The 25,328-nt window shown below is 41.9% G+C and overlaps 1 protein-coding gene across 1 annotated transcript in view; it reads left to right on the top strand.

Moving 5' to 3' along the window:
• The first annotated feature begins 6,675 nt into the window (after positions 1 to 6,675).
• The window catches only part of LOC144742031 (SLIT-ROBO Rho GTPase-activating protein 3-like), a 30,952-nt gene continuing 12,299 nt past the window's right edge, over positions 6,676 to 25,328 (top strand). Inside the window, exons 1-2 of the mRNA XM_078624527.1 lie at positions 6,676 to 6,739; positions 18,500 to 18,695. Coding sequence (XP_078480653.1) covers positions 6,676 to 6,739; positions 18,500 to 18,695 — 260 coding nt within the window. The remainder of the gene's footprint in view (positions 6,740 to 18,499; positions 18,696 to 25,328) is intronic.

The following is a 25,328-nucleotide window of genomic DNA, read 5'->3' as shown; positions in this document are numbered from 1 at the left end:
TGGTCACTTTGGCCACAGGTGCTGATTGCTCATTGTTTTGTGTGTTGGCCTCCATTTCAGGTGTAACCTCAGTGTTTGTTAGGTCCTCCGCAGCAGACGACGCCTGAGGCAGCTCTTGTGGCTCAGTGTCATCCACATTTGTATCAATAATCTCACTGCTAGCTTTTACTTTGGAGCCATTTCCCCCTTTCCGGAAGCCTTTTTTCTTTTTAAGGGTGCTGTTCAGTTTCCACACCTCCAAGGCATTAGTCCATGGAAGTTTGGATGCGAGCTGCTGCAGCTCCATCAGAGTCTCCTCCTGTGTGAAAAACATGTTTGTTACCCTTGACAGTGTTCATCGGCTAAAGTGTAATAACACTGACGGTACATTACCTTTGATTCGTGGAACTTGTAATGGTCATATTCCTCCACTACAACAAAGAGGTTGTCCACAGACCTCAGAAGATGGACCTACAGAAAGCTACATCTGTAAAGGTTCTCAGACACCCAGTGCATAGTAACAGGATGTGTTATTCCCTATTATCCCTGTCCTTCTTAATTTTAGCACAACTACTGTAGTTTATACAGCACATTACAAGTACTGCTGAATGCCTGCTGCTACATGCAAGTACGGGTGTTTTGGTTTGTCTTTGAGGAAGTTAATGTAACATTAGTAAGAGTGAGGTGTATGTGACATATCAAAATGTCTCTTTGCTGCTGGAGTGACCAAATTTGATGTTTTTTACTGAGCTGAAAGAAACAGTTTTCCGTTCATTGTGCACACTGTACATTGTGAACGATATTAAATCCTTTATAGCTCTTTAGCTTTATGACATTTAGCCACATGTCGGAGAAGATTGTTCAGTTTTGGACTGATGAAACAAATGAACCACGGAATAACGTTTCCTTTAAATCAACTTTCAAAACATCACTTAACTATGCAACTGAACACAAATGAGACCATCTGCCCATCTTATTTTTAGCACTTACCTGGAAAAGCTTATCAGTGGTTATTGGAAAATATATACGTCCACGATCTCTACTTATTCTTGCATCAACCCCGATCTTCTCCTGAACTTCCTCTGCAGCGGTGTGTTCAAAGCCGGTGGGCACGGTGGCTCCCAGGGTCACAGTGAAGGTGGATCCGGTCGACACATCAGGGTTGGGGAGGCTCTCACCTGCAGCTCCGGCTCCCTGGAGAGACATGTCCGCCAGCTGTCTTCTCACTACAAACAACCAGTTAGCATGACAGAAAAATTATATTAATACGAATGATAGAGGAATGACGTCAGCTAAAGCTAACTAGTCCCAACAGTATGTTAGAGATGACCGTTAATGCTTTGTTAAAAACTGTTATACGAAGGTAAATGTCATATTTCTAAAAAAAAAAAAAATTGTTGTGTTGAACCAATTGTGTCATGTTTAAATGTAGTGGGAACTAGCATTAATGCAGGAGCAGCAACGCTAGCAGTAAACGTCATACTAGCAGGCTAACGTTAGCTGCTAGAAGCTAGGGGGGGGTTTCACCAATGAATACCAAAGCAGACTTTCTAAATGCTTTTATTTGACCCTATAGCCAAGTTATAAACTTTGTCGAAGCGACGTCCACCCGAGTTAAACGGTCGAAAGTGAGGACAGCCATACAATAGTCACTCATAATAAACCTGTCCACTGACCAACCTGTCAAACACGTGTGGATCCGTTAAACAGCAACAGTAAAGACACTTCCGCTTCCAATCCTTCAGATTAAGGCCTCCATTAACAGGATGAAACTACAGGGTGACATCTGGGCTGGATTAGGAAATGAAGGTAACAGCAATCATCCCGAAGACACATGAACAGAATGGACTGAATGGTGTTCTTTATTACATTCAATGTCAGTGTGTGACCTTATTCTATGATATTTTTCAATTTTCTATTTCATTTAAAACATCTTTTTTGAAGATCCAGTCTTACCATGTGCGTTACGTGCATACCGTTTATAAGGCTACTACATCACATTGAAAATGATTGTAAATATTGAACGATTTTGTTATGAAAATCACTTTAACATAAACGGGAAAGACGAGTTATTGTTTGCTACTTCCGGGTATGTTGTACTCAATGCGACAGACAGATGGGGCCAGAGTATGATTTTTGAAGCATTGTGATGGCCTAGTAAACAAAAGCCAATGTAGCCAAGGGGGGGTAAGTGAGATGATGCATGGACAGAGACAGTTAGCACTTTTCACTTTTCCCCATCACACCAAGACATCATGTTACGTTCTGAGAGTCCTGAAAAACATTACAAAATGGCATTTACCTATAATTCGCAATTCTATAATTGGTTGACACTGCCATATTTGTTGTTATTCCATCTTTTTCTTTCAGGTCAACTTCTTTTTCACCAACTAGTATGAAATTTAACAAAGTGGGCGAGTGTTGATGTCGAAGAACAAAAATTCCCACGCAACAGATGGCTGTTGTTGCACACATTGTGGTCTGCAAGACCCTTTGCTAACTTGCTGATATGAGCATATTAGCACAGGTTGGTAAATGGAATATATGTATAGGCTGAGAAAAAGCAGCGATTTTAAAGTGGTGACAGAACAGAAGAGTTCTCCCTGAAATATGTTTGGCCTGGAGTGATGCGACAAATCCATTCTTCTTATAATCCAACTTCATTGCCATGAAGTTGTAAGTTATTGCAGGTGACCAAATTACCTTAAAGATCTGGGACAGTTACACAGACATGGGTCTTCTCATTTCCATCGATGTCAACATCAATAATGTCAAAGATGTCAGTGGACCTTTATTCACAGCAGACATTTACTGTACATGAAATAGAAGGGAAACAGAATTGTTCCTAATAGGATTAGGGACCAGACCTTAATGAATGTGATGAGTTGCTGATTCACGTCAAAGCAGCTGCAGTGAAAAGATCCAGAGGTTTCTTTTCTAGTTGTTCTTTAAAAAAAAAAAGATACAGATCTGTGTTAACATAGAGAGAATGAGCAGCAATTAAATACATACTGTGACTGTAAAATGAAAAATGGTCCAGTGATACAAAGTGTGGTTTTGTTACGATTAACAGGTTACAACTTTGCAACTTTGCACTAACCCATTTGCACTTTGTGCAAATGGCTTATTGCAATTTAACATTCATCATGGAAAACCGGACCGGTACGTCAGGTTCATTAGTTTCATAAGCCTAATGTCTGATATCTGATAGAATTCACATATGAAAATGGTGACGTGAGAAGCAGCCTGAAAGATGGTGACATGTTGTTGTTGTTGTCTTCTTCTTCTTCTTCTTCTTGTTTACTATTAATATTATTATTATTATTAAGTAGTAGTAGTGTTATTATTACTAATGATTTTGGTTTTCTACCCAGTGTTTTTCTAAATAAGTAGTTTTATGGTTTACTGACAAAAACATTTAATTTATAGACAAATGCATGTTTGTTCAACTCCATCATTCACACTCATCACACAGAGACGTTCATATTCTTTCACTTTAGAAAGGACCAGTAGATGATCTCACAATGGATCATTGAGCCTTAAAATTGTGAAGTCATGGTTTTGCAGGCCTCCCTCTATGATCCTTTGATGAATATGAGAGAGGTAGCAACAAGTAACCAGGGGGATTGTGGGAGGGATGAATGGAATGGACAAAAAGAGTCGCTCATCTGGCGTCTTTGTGGTAAAGACAAACAAACGTGAATCCACCCTGCTGGCTCTCCAAGCAGTTATCACAGTTGTGGCTACACTGCCAAGATGTGTGCATGCAACAGGTCTGGAAAAAAAACTCTTCTGTGAAAGAAGAATAAAAAGAAGATCCTGACACCAAGACACTCAACACACAGGGATTAAATCTGTCTTTTAGTGTCCAGCTCATCTCACCGAAGGTATATGCATTGCTTTTCCTCCTTTAAAGGCTGCATGAAGTGTCTAACAGACAATCAGTGCATTACAGCAGAATAGCATCATTAGAATATGTCTGTGAATTGATGAATATGTGTCATTGTTCAGTTACCATTTCTAACTGCTCCAAATGAAGTTAGCTACAGAATCACAAGGCTCCATCTTCTTAAAAAGCTTCACAGAAATATTTCAGCAACCCTTGTTTTGTTCTTATTAATTCTTTCACAACTGGCCCATATTTATGAATGTCTTTTTATTATGTTGTTTATTTCACACATTAAGACAGCTCAGTTGGATGGGGTTACAGTGGGTCCCTGGCATCTGGTACATTACATATACATATACATATACATATACATATACATATACATATACATATACATATACATATACATATACATATATACTCTGCTAATACAGAGTAATTCACACACGCAAGTTAGAACCTAACATAAATAACAAAATTATTCACAGCTATACCATCTCCTCAATTCATGACCTTTTGTTCTTACAAGCCCCGTAGTAAAGAAACGCTCTCCCTCTCTCCTTCCCGGTCATTATTAACACTCGCCAGCATCTGCTCGTGCAATGCAATTTCTTTCATAGTTTCAATCCATTTTTTAAAGTCTGATGCAGGTGTCTTTTCCACAACCTGAGGACATGCTACTACCGTCCCGACCTTTATAACTGCAAAGTCATGTTTTGACACATGTTTTGCATAGTGTTGGTGAGATGAGAATCTCGATCCCCAGAGACTTCCCTAGGTGTTCGATTACTTTCACCCAAAGATTTATCAAACTACATTCCCATAACACATGTAGGAAAGTCCATGCCTTTGTCCCGCATTTCCACAGCTTCCCTCTGGCATCCCTGAATTTTTTGCAATTTTTTTTCCTCATTTAATTTACATTCCAAGTCCTTCTGCCATATGGTCTTCAAACTCCTACAGATATCCTTATTTAGCCCATATTTATGAATGTCGACATGTCGACACAAGCTATGGACCATGTGTAAACATGACCTGGTATCATTTCCCTTCATGATTTCATTGTTTTCAATGGATGTCAGCCTGATCTATCCGGTGCAAACACATTCTTCAGAGTGGCAGTGGCCTCATTGTGAGTTAGCAGACTCAGTTCAGGTGATAGACAACAAACTGAGGCTCTGGGAATGTTAAAACACTCAGATGACAGCATCTGTCAGTGAACACGCTCTCTCTGTGTTGGAAAAGCGTCTTTGTGTCACGATACGAATTCAGATTTTCTTCTCTCTGTGTTCGGAGCACATCCCTGCCGTCACATAGGCACAGACCCAGACGCATTAAATGTGAGAGGTTCTGCTCTACACTCCCACAAGAATATCACAGTATTAGGATGATGGATTCTCCTGCATATTTTATTGATTCTACTTAATCATAGTTTTATATATTTATAACCTATTTGATTAATTTCTCCTCTGTTTTGTTTCTTTGTTCTTTGCTGTCATTGATGTATTTGATAGGTAGATAGATAGATCCTTTATATATTCTTCACACCAATAGAATTTCAGATTCACGTTACACTTACAGGTTTACCATTCATGTAGGGCCATATTTAAAAAAAAAAAAAAATCTTCCTGCTATTATGACTTAATGTAACCATACATACATACATTCTACTCAATGTAGATAAAACTGAGTTATAGAGAGAATAATGCTTATACATAATGTATTGATAGAGTCCAAAGCTTATTTATCAATTGATTGACAGATATTTACTTTCTATCATAGTTTTTTTAACATGCCCACAGAAAGAAAGCTTCATGAAAACCCAGAGTTTGTTAATCCTGAAATGAGGAAAAACAAAAGTTTTCATATCTCTTTGCACATAAACCACAAACCAAATTTCCTTAAAGTTCCATTTGTTTGAAATCAATTTCGCAGTAACACTGAAATAAGGAAAATTCTGCCATGTTCATGGTTTTAACTAAACCTGCTTTTTGGAACAGGCCCCTGGCGTTAATGTTAGTGTGAATGATGCACATCGATCCCACTGAATACCATCACAAACAAGTAAACATAGATCCGTCGAAATGAGAGGAGTTTAGACAGCAAGCTCCAGCCTGAATTCAACTCGACGAGAGAATCAGAATCAGAATCGATTTCATTGCCTGCATGAGGTATAAACACTGCATACAGTCTGGGAGCAAAACCTGCAAAGGTATGTGTTGTGTGTGCACGTGTGGAGGAAGGGGTGGGTGAATTGTTCACGTGACTATCTCTTAAATTCCTGTTTCCCTGCAGCGCAATTTATCAGAGTACGGTGTGTGTGTGTGTGTGTGTGTGTGTGTGTGTGTGTGTGTGTGTGTGTGTGTGTGTGTGTGTGTGTGTGTGTGTGTGTGTGTGTGTGTGTGTGTGTTCGTGTGTGCGTATGTGTGCGTGTGTGTGTCTGCGTCCGCGGCTCCTCGTACGCATGTCCGTTGTTTTGGGCTGAGGTTGGCAGGAGGTGAACGGTCCAGACATCCCCTTCTCCTCCTCATCATGTTGTTGTTACAGTTGTGAGCTCGTTTGGCTGTTTGGTCGTGTGCTCGAACCCCGGAGGATCCGTCAGGCAGACACCCTACGACTCGGTGTCGGAGAAAAGCGGAATGCAACACCGGACTCAAGTTGTGCACTGATTCCCTCGACATCATCCAGTCGGTGTGCAGGAATACAACACCAGTCAGCTTTTGTTCTGCTCCGAGGCCACCGACACACACCGAGAGCGCCGCATCGCCGCCGACACTTCGGGGTCTCGCCCCAGAACCAGAGGAACCATGTCATCCACCAAATTCAAGAAGGACAAGGAGATCATTGCGGACTATGAAACACAAGTGAAAGGTGCGTGCGTGTGCGTGTGCATCGTCTCTGTAGAAACCTGACATCTTTCGTGAAAGGCACCTTTATGTGCCAGTGTTGTGACATGTCAGTGCAATGATACACCATATCTGCTGCTTCCAAGTCTACACACACACACACACACACACACACACACACACACACACAGAGGGGTTTCCTGCTGGATGTTGATAATGTGGTTGGGATTCAAGCTCAGCACGCTTTGTTGCCGGGTAAAATGATCCCCATGTTGGAATCAGTAGGCTGCACCTCATTCTTTCCCAGCTGAAGGTTTACAGAAGTCTGACATGTAGAAAACATTTACCACCAAATATTGTTCACACCTGATGTCTCATAATGGTGTACTCAGATTCTAATCATGCTGCTCACTTTATTTTCCTGTCTTGACCACATAAGGCTTGTTGAATGTTACCATTCAGTTATGTTCAACTTATGTTGCTTCTTGCCTATAACATGGTCATTGCAGAATTCTCTATGTGAGTGATGAAGTTATTGATCACTATTTGTGTGACATGAGCTCAGGCTGGGTTGGTGCGTACTACAAGTATTTCATCCTGGTTTATATAGGTGCACCTATCTGCTCTGGATGTTGTGTTAACAGTTGATATACATTACATCTGTGCAGCATCACATACCAATCTAATGCAGTGAGCGAGTGATCACTGTACAGTTTAACCGTTCAAATAAACAATGCTTTGAGTGGCGTATGCTGTGGAGTGTAAAACTACTGAACATACAAACAGAGAGTGCACAGAGCTGGATTGCCTGCAGTTCCCTAAGTAGGTCTGGGGTTCAGTTTCAAGGCCCTGGACCCATTACTGGCTCTCAGTGGTCTCGGTAACGCTCTGCCTCAGGGGGCTTCAGCTGATCATCCCCCAGTCATGTACTCATCCAGACCTTCGGATGCTCAAAGATTCAGCAGTTAGTTTGCTTTCATCCTGAAACATGTCTTGCGCCCATGTTTACTTTATGGCTAACCGCTTTACTCCAGGACATTTTTCAATAACTGCCAATTATTTACCCTAAAACCAAATGTGTTGAGGGATGTGATGTTCCTGTTTTAGTGCCGTCTGTCTGGATTAGACAGGGCTCTTTAATTGTGTGAGCAAGAAGGATGTGGCTGGTGAATGCAGCTTGTTTCTCACTCCCATCTGGGGTGTTGCAGTCAGCCATCACTGAGGGCTCCGCTGCTGACACCCACCTCACAACAATGGCAGCGTTATGAATTCAGTCCAAATATAATGAAATTCAGAATGGAAATTACACCTGTCTTATTCTGAGTCATTGGTTACTGAGTAATGTGTGCGTGGCAGAAGGGGCCAGGTCATCAGTGTGTCATTGATGGAGTAACTAGTCTTTATAATAGACTAGCTACTCCAACTAGCTTTATAATGTCGGAGGGCTAATAGATGAGGACATAAAAGAAATCATTTCATTTCACAAGGCAAAAAACGGTGCTAGTGCCAATTCACACAGCATTTGGTTAAACAGGATGGCTCCAAGTGACAATCCTCGAAATCTATTTGTACAAAAGTAAGACATTTTGCCTCGACATTTATGTCCCTCAGGAATTACTCTCTCTGAAAGGATCCAAAGAGGCCGGGAGGGTGAATGTTCACTTTCATAAGCTGCTCAGCTGGCCCATCCTACATTACCATGTCAATAGAGAGGTTTCATTCAGTGACCAGAGAGAGAATGACTGGCTGCTGGACTGCAGCTCTGCCCCCTTTTTGCAAGTTTTACAAGGTTTGGGCAGTGTGTGACTCTCACCTGTCAGTAGCTGTTTGATATTTACACTCTGGACAACGATCAGCCAGACGTTTAGTCTCTATTAAACAAAGCCTGATGCATCAAAAGCTCTGCAGGCACAAGTTAATTAGCCACCTGGCTTTGTAAAATCCGAACAATTAAGACAAAGAAAAGCTGTTCAGAGAGTTTTTAAATAAACCTATGTGCTTAAATTACACTAAAGTGGCAAGTAATTAGCATATTCTGCTGAGCACTCATGTTTTCTTTAATGCACACAACTTGTGGTCAGTGTGGAAAAAGAAACGGTAGCCATCAGGAAGGGAAGGCTGGTCGATGCGGAAGTGGACTTGGAGAGCATTCAGGCTGAGCTGGTGTGCCAACAAGGAGACAAGAGTTAACCCTTTAACACCGATGTGTCCTGGCACTACATTCAGCACAATTGGAGCAATTGGAGCTCCACAATTTGGAGCTGAGAAGTAGCGCTCGGTTCCCCTACCCGGTGTGGAGAAGGAGCTCAGAGAATGACAAAAACGTTTAGAAGGAATAAACGTCAACTGGTTTGAGTTGAGAACAGCCATGTTGCTGTCATTACGGTAATCCTATTCAATCTGTTGCTGTAAAAAATGAAAATGGGATTGGGGAAATCATGCCAGCAAATTATTACCGTAATGACAGTAGCTTGGCAGTGAAGTGCAAACTCACAACAACAACAACTTTCAGGAACCGACTGATGTTTGGGAACATCGGGGAACCAAATGCAACTTCCCATCTTTCAGTAACCATAAAGTGTTTTCTGATACAGTTCTCCAAAGTATGCTAGCATGAAGGTATCGCCAGCGATACTGTCGGTATTAAAGGGTTAAAAAGATAACAGGGTAACAATTGGTATCACTGACAGAAGATGACCAATGAACGGATTATTCAGTTGAATGAAACAGACACAAGGGAAACTGTGACATGCTTGTTTTCCAGTCGGCAGTGTTTCTCTTTGTTTAGTTGCAGTTGCCCTGAACATAGAGTTCATGCCCTCAGACAGTAGAGCAGTCATTTCCTAGATGTAAAAGCTGTCGTTCTCGTGCAAGACCACACCAGTCATTACTTGTGCTGACGAAGACACACACAAAGATGAACATTTAAACAGACACACACACCAACTGTGTTGTTGAAGCTAAACAGTTTTAAATGTGATAAAAATGGCAGAATATGTGGTTCTTTCAATTGTCTCCAGGCTGCAAGCAGTCTGAGTGGGGAGTGCAAAAGTTGAGATGTTTGAGTGCTCCACAGACATAAACGTGAATGTACACTCAAATCCCACACACACATATCCTGAAGGTGATGCTGAAAAGGTGGTGTTCTTTCACACCTCTGGCTTCAGGCTTTTGGTTTTGTTGTTGGTTTCTCAGGTGGTTGTTCTCTGCAAACATTGCTCCATCAGGCCGGAAGAAAACCTAAATGTAATTTAGATGTCAGAAACATCTGTGCTTTACAATGCAAAATAAGAGAAATGTTCTCCCGAGTCAATTATTAACCTTAACCCTAACCCTTATTAAATCAATGGACCAATATCCTCCTCAGCTTATTGTGTGTGGATCGTTTGCTTTGCGTTGTCATAGCTTCTATGAAAATAAAACTACCCTGAAGTTGTGTTGGCTCAGTGGAATACTGCAGAGAATTTGTGAAAGACTAGGTGTGTCTGTGTTTGTTGTGGCTCCAGGCTACAGACTGTGCTGGGGTGAATGCTGAAAACTGGTTACGTTTCATGGTGTTTGTAAGCAGTGATTATTAAATACAGCCTGTGGTCATTACACGTATGTCAGCTCGCATTAGCGAAACTGTATGTGTTTGCTCTATGACGCTACAGACCTGACTTAGGAGCAGAGCTGGTGATTTTTAGTAGTTTCTTCATATCTCACCCTGCTGCGCTGCGCGTGCACAGAGGTGGCATGTTGGGAATTGAAGAAACGGTCACAGTGACTCATCGGATTTCAGCTTGTTTGATTGCGAGAGCATTTACAAAGAGAAAATAATGCAGTAGAAAAATGTGGTGGGACAGTTTGTTCACTCCGTGCTGTGAGCAGTTTTACTGGAGGCTTCTCATGCACATACTTTTTGCAACCATTAGAAAGATTTGTTGGGGTGAAAAGGCAAATGAGGGGGAAAAACACACGGGGGAAATTCATGTACCACTCAGATGACATCCATATTATTCAGTGGAATACACAGCACAGCACACAAAGACCAGAGCTGTGAGCTGCCACAATAAAGCCTGATTCATACGTCTATGTCAAATCTGACCCCCCCCCCCGTCCCACACACACACACACAGACACACAGACACAGACTACTGTGACTGTTTAGTTGCATCGTGTGATTTTCTAGCACTTGGAGCGGCATCTCTGTGTTCATCCAGCAAGCTTTGTCTAGAAAAAGACAAAAAAACACCAATAACCAGAAAAGCCTCAACACAGTGGCAGGATTTAGTGCGGGGCAAGTATAAATAAACAACCATAACGGTGTAGAGCAAGAGTGTGATGTGAATATGCTAATCACCACACAGACACTGTACAATGTTAACGATGTTGTAGACAACATAGCAAATAGAATAGCGGCTCGTGGCACTAATGCTCCTTCCATAACTAAACTAACTTCTTTGATCATCGGCTCAGACTCTGGTTCCCGTTCACCCTCTGTGCAATGTGGCATCAGCAACACACATGATGTTTTGGCCCCAGTGTCATTCAGTAGAAGGAAGAGGAAACATGCTGAGCAGTTTCTGGTCGGCGTTTAACAAACAGATAGCTTTTGCTGCTTCAGTAAAGGTTGCACGATACTACGACGATACCACGATACCAGTGGATGTTTGTTTGTCGAGTCAGGAGCTGGTGATATGACCACACTCCATATTTCCGTGTATGTGTCCAGCATCTTGTAGCTTTTAAATTATTCAGTAATCTTGTTCAGTATATTCATTGTTCATTTATACAGTCATGAAAATTCATACACCACACTTGCCTGTTTAATCCAGTATATATGCAGTACAGCATGGTTCAGTCACAATCCTGAGAGAAATCAGTAACTAACTTCATGCAAGTTTGATGTTGATTTCTTTCATCTTACTGTGTATGTTGTGGTCTGAAAGGTCATGAAACTGTATTGATTCATACGAGTCCTAAATATTACAAGGTATCCATGTCAAACCACAATTTCATCAGAGCCTCTGTCTCATTGGCCACCATACAGAAGAGTTTTACTCAGAGTTGCCTCAGCCCATCTGACATTCATCTTTAGACACTCAGTATGATGAATGCAGCTGCTGCTTGATAAATCCAATATTTGTTCTGTTTGTGTCACGATTCCAGACATAATCAGCCTTTCATGAAACGGGTGTGCTGTCTAAAATCGTTTTTTATGTGTGTGTGTGTGTGTGTGTGTGTGTGTGTGTGTGTGTGTGTGTGTGTGTGTGTGTGTGTGTGTGTGTGTGTGTGTGTGTGTGTGTGTGTGTGTGTGTGCTGGCACTGATGTACTCGACAGACATCCAATTTAAACAGAATCTGTCCCCAATTTCTTTGTCATTTAGTGTCCGTCAGTGTGAGGTTTTATTTCTCATTTCATCCAATCAGCCTGGAGAAGTGAACAACTGTATTACAGAACCAGTAACACCCGGCCGTTTGTTGAAGGACTCCAGTCTGAGGGTTATGGTATGAGTTATGAGGGTCCAGAGAGAGAGAGATGGTAGAAAAAAAAATTGGATGGAGAAATATGGAACAAACGATTCTGTTCTGACCACAGACAAATGATGGCATCAGTTCCTGTCACTCTGCAGTCAGTGATCAATCCAATGCAGGAGCTGATGTCCTGAAAAAAAGGACTTTGTCCTCAGCAACTTTTGAAACAAGGCTGTTGTACAGGAATAACTCCGCAGTGAGAGTTGAGAGAGTCACTTCTGAAGAAGATGATTAAAGAATGTACCTATTTGCAGCTTTTACCCACTGAGGGTAGAAATAGAAGTAGCTCAGGCTCATTTCAGATTCGTGTCAATGACTTGACAAGATGCCTCTCAGTTACCTAGTTTATTTTTTAGTCTATTAAACTGTTCACCAGGTTATCTCACCTTGACACATCTGTTTTCCTGTCTTGCCTTCGTTCTAACGATGATGAGTGTGACTGTTCAGTCAGCTTTCGTGTCAGAGGCCCACAGGTCACAGAATGGTGAAAGCTCTTTGCTATTTTTTTTTTTAATACTATGACATTGAATAAATTGCATTCATTTAGAAGGAACACAATATGCTGTGATGCCCCTATCAACATACTTCCTGCCTCATTTCAGAATCTGGCACGTGCCTCTTCACTCACTGCTGCCACCTTTCCACATTCATCAGACGACATCTTTCCCCCAATAAGATGCTCCTTAGGGACTGGTTCACGCCCATGTTTCCATGGAGACAGCCCGGCCCTGCAGAGCTGGATCCTGGATACAGCGGTGACGGACAGCTCCACTCTTGAGGGCGTGCTTACGGTTGTAGCTATGCTTGGGCTTCCCCAAAGCATCCGACACGTAATGTGTTGACGTACTGATGAGCTCCAGACAGGAGATTGAAATGAACGAGAGAGAAAGGGAGAGAGAGAGAGAGAGAGAGAGAGAGAAACAGAAAAAAATGTGGACTGTGGGGCAGTTGAATGTGTATTGCATTGGGCCTTCTGTTACAGCAGCTTACAACAGTTTGTGGTCTCATACAGCTTGTTAATCATAAATAAGCAGCTGTTAATCATCAAGTGTTATCCCACACACAGTTCGGTTAGTAAGAATAAAAAAACATTGCAGTATCTGATTTAATTTTTGGCAAAATTTCCAAAGTAACAAGAACCTAGCAGCTAATCAGTTGGCCGGATTAGCTGAGTGAGGGATGACGGACATTTGACATGTTGGTTTAGGATTCACCCTCAGTCCCCGTCCTCTGAGCCATTGATCGTCCTGAGCCTCCTGTTGTCTTATCTCTGATTACATGTGCTGCTGAGCCAGTGTTGGAAAAGCCAAGAAAGAGATGGACAGAGACGAACAGGGACAGACCACGCCGTCATGAATCCAATATTTCTTTAATCATTAGGGGATTAAAAACAGAACAGAAGTAGGGGGATTAGCTCAATGACTGGAACTGGTATTGTGAGTCTAATACAAGGGCGACAGAGGAACTAAAGGCCTTGATAAAGGTATGTCTGCTGTTCAAATGGTTGAGTGGGGGATTTGGTTGGTGAATTTGGCTTGGAGTTGCTTTTGTCCGCTGTGTGCGTGCGTGCGTGCGTGTGTGTGTCTCACTACCTTGTGATGTGAACGCCCCAGGACATTATTTTCAAAATGCTTAATGCGATCTGAGGCTGGTTATATTATTTATGTTAGCCCCGCTTTCCCTCCACACACACTCACCGATATCCAGTGCTTTATGACTATTGAGTTTGTCCTTCTTAAATAACTGAATAAATCTGTAATGATGTTAAGAGAGGACACGTATGTCATTAATACTCGCTATATGCCAGATCATATTTTAAATACTGCTTTTGATGTCTCTCTCTGTCCTTAAGATGCTTTGCAGTAAACTGATCTACTTCACTAAACCTGAGTTGTGAAAGTGCATTTATTATGGAAAAATAAGTGTGTATGTGTGTATGTGTGTATGTGTGTATGTGTGTATGTGTGTATGTGTGTGTATGTGTGGGGGTGGGGTGGTGGTGGTGGCAATGTTCAGGGATCCTGTACATCCTACCATTGTTTTTGAAAGTTTTCCCACTTTGCTTTCAATTCCTGTCCCAGTAGTAGGAGAAACAGCACTGTAGAGAAATGAATAGGTTCTTATACCCACAATACTTTGACCCAGTTTCAGGGGGTTCTAGTTGGTGAAATCAGCCTGTTGTCGAGTTCAAAGCAGGAATCAAGCAGCCTGTCCAGTACACCGAATCACAGCAGACAGATAAGTCCCCCGTTATCATCGTTAAATTCATTGTGTCTCTGTCCCTACATGTCCAACCAAACTGCCGCCAATATCTAACCAACAATCCACCATGTGCTCCAGGCTCACCACTTTTAAAGGGAATCAGAGGCTACTCTGATTGGCTTATTGAATGATACGCCCAAAACACACCATGACTAATTCAGTAAGTTTCAACCCTTTCAGATTCTTCGCGCAACTAGCACGTGACTAAGACACGCCCATGTGCAGCATGTCTGGCACTTTCGACCATCTAATCAGGGCCCTCGATGTTGCAAATAGACTCGCTCCAACTACAGATGCAATAATCATGAAAGTAGATGCATGTGCACAGGTTTTCTTTGATCAATGTGCTTTTCAATACACATGCACTTATTCCCTGTTGTGTTACAGACAATTTCAGTTCAAGTTTTGTAGACTATAACGTTCTGCTCATAAAATCCCAACATGATCTTGCGTCTAATCAAATGATATATGTGTCATTTACACAAACGATTTTACCTTTATTTCTATCAAACAACCATAGTTTTGCTGCTGCAGTCCATGTCTGGCTTCTCTCCATCAGTCTTCCCCTCATCTCTTTTCAGAAAAGAAAAAGCAGATGGCTCCATCCCTAAATAGAAACACACAGTCGGTGCGCCACAGATAATTACTACATGCTGAATCAAGCAACAACTTTAAAGGTCCGACATGCTCACTTGAAGCAGACGAGTCATGTTTTAGGAACGTTGCCCGAGCAATCCCACTTGTACTCACAGTACAAGTACGTGTCCATCCATGAACCCAGTAACAACACAGTATATTCACCAGCACTTCTTGAAACGATTATCTCAAACTGCAGGTCAAATAGCCTCAAGTGATCCCTCACTTTAATACCGTGACAGCAGGCAAAGAAATGGGATAAAACAATGAGTTTCATTGTACATATGTAATGTACTCAAATATGCATTAACAATAGAATCAAATAGCAATTTGTCAGTTCAATGTCAGTAAGTTGTGAGTCACAAATGTGAAGGGAAGCTTAATAGTGTGAGACAAAGGCCATGTCCACACAGAGACGAGTTCAGAAGCATCCGCAAAAGTCTTTTAACGTATGGATGCTTTGTCCACATGGAACTGGCGTTTTTGGAGCCTAAATATGATCATTTATGAAAGTCCCAGAGTGAACAAATCGGAAGATGCCACCATTATCGTTTGCGTGTGTACAACCCATTGGCATGTTTCTGGAACCAATGACGCCATAGCCCCAGCTCTTCCTTAATGCGCAAGTACAAACACAAGACTGTAATCCACGGTTGGTAGATTACAGTGTTGCATTCGTTCTGCACAGCAACTAAGCATGATTTGGCTTTTCTGCAGTCCATACAAATGTATTTCTAATTTGAATTTGAATTCCCTGTATTCTCTCTTCTTCTTTGTGTGTTTCTTTACATCATACAAGTTTTATGTACCTACCCCATGTCTTCTCTGCTTTTTGTGTGTTTCTATGGCAGCGTTACAGCGCCATTCACAGGCCTGGCCTACATACTACTCAGTTTTCAGGTGTTTTGTGAGGGCACACACACTTCTTGAGATGATCCCATGTAAAGGAAAACGTTTTGAAAAGATTTCTGGTTCAGTATCCATGTGGACAAGGCCTCAGCATCAAGGTGTGCAGCTGCCATCTAGAAGTTGACCAGTAAGGAGGTAGTTCACCAGATAGTGGTGACCACATTTATTTAATAATGGGATGACATTTGTTTTAAAGGACGTTGCAACAGGAAACAACGGTCTACTTCCCATTTTCAGTGAGAACAATTGTCCATAACAAGAATATGTGAACCCAAACCACGTCCACATTTTTTTTGTAACCGGGGCGCAAAGGAAACATTTAACTTGTTTACTCAGAATAAAAATTCCAAATGTTCATGAGTGTTTTCAACTTGAAAAAGGATTTTTTTTTCAGGTTTGACAGAGGACTTTCAGTTGAGGTGTGTTATAACTCAAGCACTGAGTGTCTTTATGTACAGTGTAAGTACAGGTTTCATACCTGTAGTGAACTAATATCATGGAATGGCGTAATCAAAGTCCTTGTAAGAGACCTTGTATAAGTCATGTTCAAAGAGATCCTCACTAACTGCACACACACTCACAGAATTTCTTTGCAGATGAGGAGGAACCACAGATCGGTTAGTCAGATGGAATAAAACACACACACACAAACACACAATAATTCTCAGATTTGCTGGTTTCTCAGAGGGAAGAGCAGACTTCTGGGGCATGTGACCTATTTCTGCAATCTCATCTGTCGAATGCAGATAGGTCAGAGTTCCCTATTGTGAAAGTCGTCTGCTTTCAAAAGTCTTGTCGCTCAACCACAGCGGTGTCACATTTTCCTGGGGAAATAATTTTGGCTTGTCTGCACTGATTGAAATTGAACAACAACAGCAAGCATTTCTGGGAAAACAAGTATTACAGGGTTTCCCTGCATGGCGCACACACAATCGAAGCTCTTCAGAGCTGTGAGGGTTAGCGAGGGCCCCAGGTTAAAAGGGAGGGCTGGGACAACGGTTAACCACAGAGCCAAGCATGCCGCTTGCGGCTGGCTGAAGCCAGGAGGCACAACATCACAGAGAGAAATTGCTCCCCTGCACAACATCACTGTTTCATTTGATAAGCTCTGTCAGCAGTCAGAGCCGACACGTATCCACAAGGACTCAACTGAGCAAATGATACCCTCAGAAGCGAGATCTTACCCTTCAGTCACAGCCCATCAAGGCCTGGTAAACCGGTGTCACTGCGGTAGCTCGATATGAGTCAGATTCATTCCTCATCCTTATTATTAGGTTATTGATTTGCAATAATCTCTGTATGTACGGGAAGATTATTCCCAGCGTTCTGCATGTCAATAACTCTATTTCATTCATGCAGACAGGGAGATTAATACACATATACTAAAAAGTCTTTGATTAGACAGTGGGTATTTAATGAACGAGACGAATGCCTACTGTGCATGGGTGTTAATGAGTGTGTTTGAGTTTGTTGTGGTTCTGTGTACTATGCATACATTTTCCTTCTTTGAATGTCATATTTGCTGAAACCCTAGAACCCTCTGTTATTTCTCAGCATGTGTGATCACAGAAGCAGACTTGAGGACATGAACGTAATCTCAGGTATCCTGTATGTCCTTTATATGTGACTCAGGAAGTGTTTTACAGGTTTTATGTGACAGTAAAAAAAAAACAAGGTACATGATCAAAAAGCTGCACCCTAGTAAAGGATTCCCGGTGGTCTAACAGGTTCCTGTTAACTGTAGCTCGTTCTAGCAGGCTGGCTTTTTTGTTCGCAATATAGACCTTTCTCTGTTCCTGGGTCTTTGCATTGCTGCTGCTGACAGCACTAGGAAGAGGAGTCAAGTTTCTCTTGTGAGTTCACGCTCACAGAAAGGATCTGCATCCCACCTGCCAGCATCAGGTTCCTCTTCATGAGAAATGCTACCCTGCTGCTCTGTGGATGCAAGTACATTAGCTTCTCATTATGTCACATCTTACAGTACATTCGGAGCATGAGAGGGGCATCGCACTGACTCGCCGTGGACAAATGTTCCTACTCTAATATGTACTGATATGGATGTGCTGCATGAGATTGGATGTCCAGGCCAACTTGGCATGTGAACGTACTTGTGTGTCTTACAATGAGGTTAAGCAATTACACACCCCAATGTTAACCTCTTTCTGCCCACATTTACAGATATATTATCCATTTTTGCTGGGATACATATGCCATCTTGGCTACATTCAGACAGGGAAACTGTTTTCTGCCACGTGGAAGACAAGTGATTAACCACCGTTTCAAAAGCCGATCAGAAAGTTTTTCAAATTTTTGAGCAAAATATAAAGCTTAAATGTTATGTTATATTAACAAAACAATAAACTTCTACCTCTACTTCTACTTCTGAAAATCTTTCATGAGAACGCAACTATGTACCAAGTCTGTTCACTGATATTTCTTTATTTGGTGTGTTCCTGGACAGAGATCCGTAACCAGTTGGTGGAGCAGTTCAAATGTTTGGAGCAGCAGTCGGAGTCTCGCATCCAGTTGCTGCAGGACCTGCAGGAGTTTTTCCGGCGCAAAGCGGAGATTGAACTGGAATACTCCCGCAGTTTAGACAAACTGGCCGAGAGGTTTTCTTCCAAGATCCGCAGCTCCAGGGAGCACCAGCAGTTCAAGTAAGTTCCTCTCCCTGTAGAGAGACGCTAAAACACAAGCAGTATTTATTCATTTCAGAGTTCATGTTTTAATGTGACCGACTTTGCTTGCTTTCCTCAATGTCGTCAGTGGTGTCCCGTTCGTGAGCGATTCATTCGAAAGAACAGGTCTTTTGGGTGAACGAACTTGCTGAAAGGATTTGTTCATTTCACCGTTCAGCTGAGTGCGGCAGTGAACTGCTGTGAGTGAATCCGATTCGATTCCCCCTGGGAATGAGTCAATTAACACGAATCACTCACTAAACACGAAGCAGACTGAAAACAAAACAAAACGTGTCGCCAAATTAGTGACGTTTTCGCGATATTGGCTAGTATTCAGACCACTTGCGACTAGTGATAAATCTAGAGACTGATGGGAAAACCCGTGTTATTCTGCAGTGACTGTCCTCTAGCCGCGGGCGCTGCCCTGAGCTCCTCCGTAGCCCTGAAGCAGTCATGAGCAGTCAGCTCCACATCAGTCCCAGCTGCTGCCTTCACGGATGTACACATTCTCTGTTCTCTCTTCTTCATCATCCAGTGATGGACTTTCTAAAATGTGAGGATTGTCTCTGAGCTGATTAGCTGGTGTTTTTCTTAGAGCATGGCAAAATAACAATGTCAGACTGTCGAAACAGTGTAATGTCATGGTGAGGAGGAAGAAACGTCTCTACTCTGTAAATCTGATGAAAATTTACTTGTGTTGGAGAGCGGGGAGGTGCGCAGATTGGGATGGTTTGACATTTAAAAAAACATTAAATAAAACATAAAACAATAAATATAACAAGGCTTTCAAGACATTTCGTATATTACGTGTTTTAAAGGTCCACTAGTATTTGTACATCATGACATGACATGGTACTACGTGTTTGAAAATGCTTGTTTATGCATTTTCTCTACAGGCCCAAGTAAACCTGATTTTATCTGATAATTCATGTATCAGACATTTTGTCATTACATTCTTTGTTAATGGTTGTCCAACCTTGGAGAACCTTCTTCTGCTTCTCCCTGAGTTATCCTCATTCTCCTTCCTTGTACCTTGCATGTGGGATTTGAGAGTATTTTCTTACTTATGTCTAAGGACAGAGGTCCTAGGTTCTAAATCCCTTTCAGACATTGCAAATTTTTATTGTTGGCCTCATAAGGAAACAGTTACTTGAATTAGATGTAGATTGCTGAATTTCACAGAACACAACTGCTCCACACAGAGGTAAAGAATCAGAAAGAGAACTGACCAACTGACAAGGACATCAACATTAGCAAACCCATCCTCCTTATTATTGACCTATACATTTAGGGGTTAGTCATACTCATGTAATATCTCAATGGTTTGCCTAAAAGAAGCACAGCAAAGGAAATGAGTGAATAAGGAGGTTTGACCCATTTGCAGCTCTAGAAATAATGAGTTGTGTGTTGGTGAAGAAAGGAGTGATCATCTGTGCAGAAATCATCGCAATCACATTGATGCATATCTTCAGCAGAGCAGTACACGAAACACTGCCGCTCCAAAACTCATTCACAGCGGACACAGGCAGGCTTAGGTCTGGAAAATGGAGCAGCTGAGATACGAATCTTATATGTCGATGAGTTGTCGTGTCAGTACTGCATTTGTCATATTCTGGGTTTCATTTCTTAACTAGATGGGGATTTAAGTGAGAAGTGAATGCTCCAAAATTCAATGGATTGTTCCTTCCATGACCTTCCCCTCCATCAGCCAATATCCTAATGACGGACAAATGAACAAACCTTTTTGGCATCAGTTACTGACTAAATTGCTCCATATGAGCTTGTTGTCCAAATGTGTGCCAGAAGGTGCTGGTACAACCCAGCTCAAATGTTAAAAGCAACGAAGCAGATGCTCATGCTACTGCTCAGGGGAGAGTGAGATTACCGTAGTGATTATTTTACTGTTAATATTCTAGTAACATAAGTAAAGCAGCACAATTTCCTGTAAATGGATTAAATAACAGGTAAGGTGTGTGTATGTGTGTGTGTGTGTGTGTGTGTGTGTGTCGGGGGGGCTCTGACTTCTCTGACAGTAGACAGAACTCTGCGGCTGTGACACAGTGGTTTAACCTTTGGACTGTGCAGTTTATCTTATCCACATGGTGTTAGACACATGCTAGAAACCAGCTGATCCTCAGAGATATGTACAATAACATAATACTTTCCACTGGCTGGCTGCACTGTGGTCGACTACAACTCAAGTGCAGAGTTCGTTACACACAGTTTAGTATCTACTTGTAATTGTGTAGGAACCAGTGGACGTTGGGCTCATTCGTGACATGATTATGATATAATATACAAGGTCTTGCTTGTCACTGATACCATCTGTATGTGTACAATAATTAACCTTAAGTTATGTTTTCCCATCTGAATCATTGACAGTGAGTATATCAGTTTTATCAGCGATGTTGAACTGAAAGCCACAAAAAGGCCAGAACATGCACCATGTGCTGTGACGGCTGGTCTGAGTGGGCAGGTGACCACAAATCTTGGTAATCAGCTGTGGCACACCCTTAATTCATCCCACTGTAGTGTACTTAAGTTCATGGTGAGCCACCAAAACACCAAAAGAGAAACACCTGTGTTTATACAATAAATCTCTCAAGTATGAGCATGTTCTAGACACAGTTTAAAAAAAAAAAAAAAAACTCACAGGGCCTCGATGGAGCTGTAAATTCTATGGACAGAATGAATTAATTTTGCTTTCATCTTTGGAGTCTTTGACATGGGGTTTATCTGATTGAAAACACCTATGTCATTGTCAGTAAACATACTCTCTGGCTGTACTTCACAAGTGTACAGAGCAAGGAATACCTTCATGTTTTTGAAACCAGGGCAGTAAAATGGAGTCGTCCTGACCAGGACACGCTTCCATATGTGTTGGAACGCTGCCGACAGTCTGCTGGCTGAACCCTTCCTGCACACATTCATTAGCAGGCTGAATGCCACCATGATTTACAGCTACTGCAGCTATAGCTACACCGCAGCAATCCAACCGCAGATCGTTTTGCTCTTCCTCTTTCTTCATTTGCTACAGGAGGAAAAGAAACCCTGAAAGGTTACTTCGCCTGTCTCGACTACAGATGTTGTGTCAGTTCCTTTCTCTCACAGTTCTTTAGAGACAACAGCTAACCTGATTTTAATTATGAGGCAGACATTTCTGGGTGAATCATGAATGGGATTTATGTACTCCGTCCAATTAGACTGGATTGGTGTTGTCTGTCTGTAGACAGATTCAGATGCAGCACAGCGCCATTAGAAGGCAATTCATGCAACATTGATACGGAGAATAACCTGTCTTGAAGAGATAAGGCCGGGCTTGCATTGATGTCCAAATATCCTGTGTCTGTGAGCTAATCTCCTTGTATGTGTGCCTGAACGATTTGCAGAAGAAGAGCAGGGAGGAGAAGTGTTTGGTATCTTCAGTCCCTAATTTTCACATATGGAAGCGTTCTTGAAGTTTTGAAGTTGCCTCTGCTCAGATCTCGCTGTCTGTCCCGGGCAAAGCTTTGAAAACGTGTCAGTGGATATCCATCAGTGTTTCTAAGCACTCCCAAAACCAGCGTGTGTCCAGAGATGCGTTCTGTAGTCATCGTGCAATTACGAGCACTGATATCTGCAGCTTTACGATAGCGCCAGATGCTCTCATGGCTGTGGCTTTAGTTCCATTCAGTAAAACCACCTAGTTGAACCATGGCTACTTCCTCTTGTTAGGGTCAAAGGTTAAACTATATTTCAAGGCCTGGTTTATTTGAACACAGCAGCCAGTACCCTTCACTTGTCAAAATGCCATGTCCAGCTGGTGGAAGTACGTAGCAGCAGGAAGAACATCAGTCGATTAGCTGGTTCATGGTTTGGTCTTCAGATAGCCTTCCTCCTTTTCCTTTGCTTCTGTGCAGCTGTGCGCAAATGTTGGTAATGTGGCGCCTTATAAAGAGAGAAAAACGTCTTATTCATGTGCAAATTCACAACATTACACATGGAAACCCTTCTTTGAAGGGGTGAAGCCTATTTGAATGGCATGTGCCCTTGGCTCCTCTCATTCAGCTGTTTCATTGATTAGCATCAGTATGGGAAGGATTAGAGTCACAGACAGAATCTTGGTATGATAAATACACGCTTCCTTCTTGAAAATCCTGGCTCAAACACATCATAGACTCTGGATGGTGGCACTCAATTTAAACTTGACGAAAGCACTGGCACTAGTCTACACTTACTGCTTCAGGCCTGGGTATGCACACTGAGGTGTTTATTCTTCAAACACACAGCCTTTTCAAAACAACCATCCACTTGTCCATAGACTGTCAGCTTATTCTTTACACCTCTTCCTGTAGGAGAAAGCGACAGAGAGCAGAAATTGTGAACACCATGGAGACAGTCAGGCAGTGCTTTGGCGGCTCAGACAGATGTAATAAGATGCCAGAAAGCTGCTCTCGTCTCTCCTCCTCCTCTTCCCCCCTCGCTTCCCTGAGACTGTCAGAGCTCATCGGTTGCCTTCTGCATGTTAATGTTATCCTGTGTATAAATACTGATGGCACAGAGCCATCCAAAACCAACCGTACCAGTGGGCCCGACGCAAACACCTTTTACAAACGCCTTTCACAGGAAAGCAGCAAGTGGTAGAGTAGAGATGAAGAAGTGTGAATGGCTTTGTGCTGTTTCTGTGACTAGTATGTGACTTCTACACATAAAAGCCAGTAAAGAAAATGTAGCATCTCGCACATAAAATGACCCATATTTATTTTCGTTTGAATATTAATCTTCCACAGATGATAGAAGATGTAACTGGGATGCATACTCCTGTGAAATGAGGTCACTGGCTGAAGAAAGCGAAACCCCACTGTCCCTTGTCGCTCTCCTCCCTGCCAGGGCTCACAGTTGGCTCTGGACGTGGAGTTGCTGTCAAGTATTGTATGGTTGTTGTATAGATCCCCCGTCTTTTCTAGAGACTTTTGTCCTTGGGCAATACATTAGATGGATAGATAGATCCTTTATTAATCACCAAGAGAAATTCACATTAAACACGGAAGAGTTCTTACTCTTTGCCCTTTTTTGCTTCAATGTAGTTTCAAGTAAACACGTGTACTTGGCATTAGTCTCAGTTAAGTATAAGTCACCCTAATATGATAGTACCATGGCCATACCTTACAGGCTGGTCTTTTTTATAAATATATTCATGAGAAATTCATGAGAAAAGTACAATATCAACATTTTTTCCACTTGTTTGCATTTCCACTGGTGATAGACCTGGTACCTGTTAGTTTTTGTTAATTCCACCTGTAGTTCCAGGTTCGTAGCAAGCTGAGCTGGTAGTAAACATGTAACATTGCAGAGTAAAAGGCCTCTGATTGGTCACTACAGGCAGAGAGGGTCTGCAGCGATCCATCCGCTATAGACCTGTTGCTATAGTGGCGCTATAAGTGAAATATCGCGATAGCAATTCTTTATTCCTTGTAAACGTTCTCATTTATCATGGCTGATGTGTTAAACACACACTGTGCTCCGTTAATGAAGCACAGACAGTTCTGTGATTTTCGGGCAGAACTATATTGACATTTATCAATCAATATTCACCGCGCCCAATAATAATAATAATAATAATGTGTGTATATGTATGTATGAATGTGTGTGTGTGTGTGTGTGTGTGTGTGTATAGTATATACACGTGTGTGTGTGTGTGTGTGTGTGTGTGTGTGTGTGTGTATAGTATATACACACACTATGCACAGAATATGATCCTGTACGTAAATATATTCCTGTTTTTTTTTTTTGTGGCCTCAAGTAAGTCAAATATTTCACATACATACATGTGTCATACGTATGTCTGGGTTTGAAAGGGATTGAAAATGGAGAAAATGGGGCCTAATTGTGTTTAGGGATGTGATGAAGCATCTCTGAACCACTTTCAGGGATTAGTAACGAGTCGCGGTTCCCTTAAACCTCTGCCACAAATAGCCTTCAGACACAGAGGAGCTGTCCCTTACAGACTGAAAGGTCACTCAAGCAGAACTGGTACGAAATGAAGTATGGTGAGGAAAAAGAAATTGGCCGCCCCAGATAAATGAACCAGAAAAGGGTCTAGATGAGGACCTCTATTGTTAGTAAAGTCTAAATCCTACCTGTCCTTGGTGACAAGTGGCAATCTCAATAGAATTGAATAATTTGATCATTACTAATCTATGTGTTAAATTTTTCAAATATTGAAATTGCTGTAACTCTTTAACTCTTTAAGTCCTTTTTTCAGGGCAGTAACCTCATTCTTGTGTTCCTGAAGCAGGTCCAGATGTATGTAAAAAGTCTGCAGGCAGGGTTCATCCCTGGAGTGATGCTACAAGACTTATGTGCCGCTGTCAGCCTGATGTGCGTGTAGGGCTGCATTAAGTAAAGAAATACTGGGGAAAGCACTCAGAGAAGCCAGAATATCAACTTCATGAGATGTGATAGCATTAGCAATATCTCTGAAGGGGGTTCTTTGATGTTGGCGCTCCTCATCTAGTTTTTTTCTACTCCGCAGTGAAACGCTACCCCCCTGCCCTGATCCCTTTTTGCTCTCATTTCATTCTCTTTCTTTGTCTTATCCTCAGCGCTGGTTGGTTGATTGATTAATGCCCA

Source organism: Lampetra planeri, unplaced genomic scaffold (genome assembly GCF_965212315.1).
Source record: "Lampetra planeri unplaced genomic scaffold, kcLamPlan1.2.h2 scaffold_824, whole genome shotgun sequence".
NCBI lineage: Eukaryota > Metazoa > Chordata > Hyperoartia > Petromyzontiformes > Petromyzontidae > Lampetra > Lampetra planeri.
This window is presented reverse-complemented; position numbering and strand designations above follow the sequence as displayed.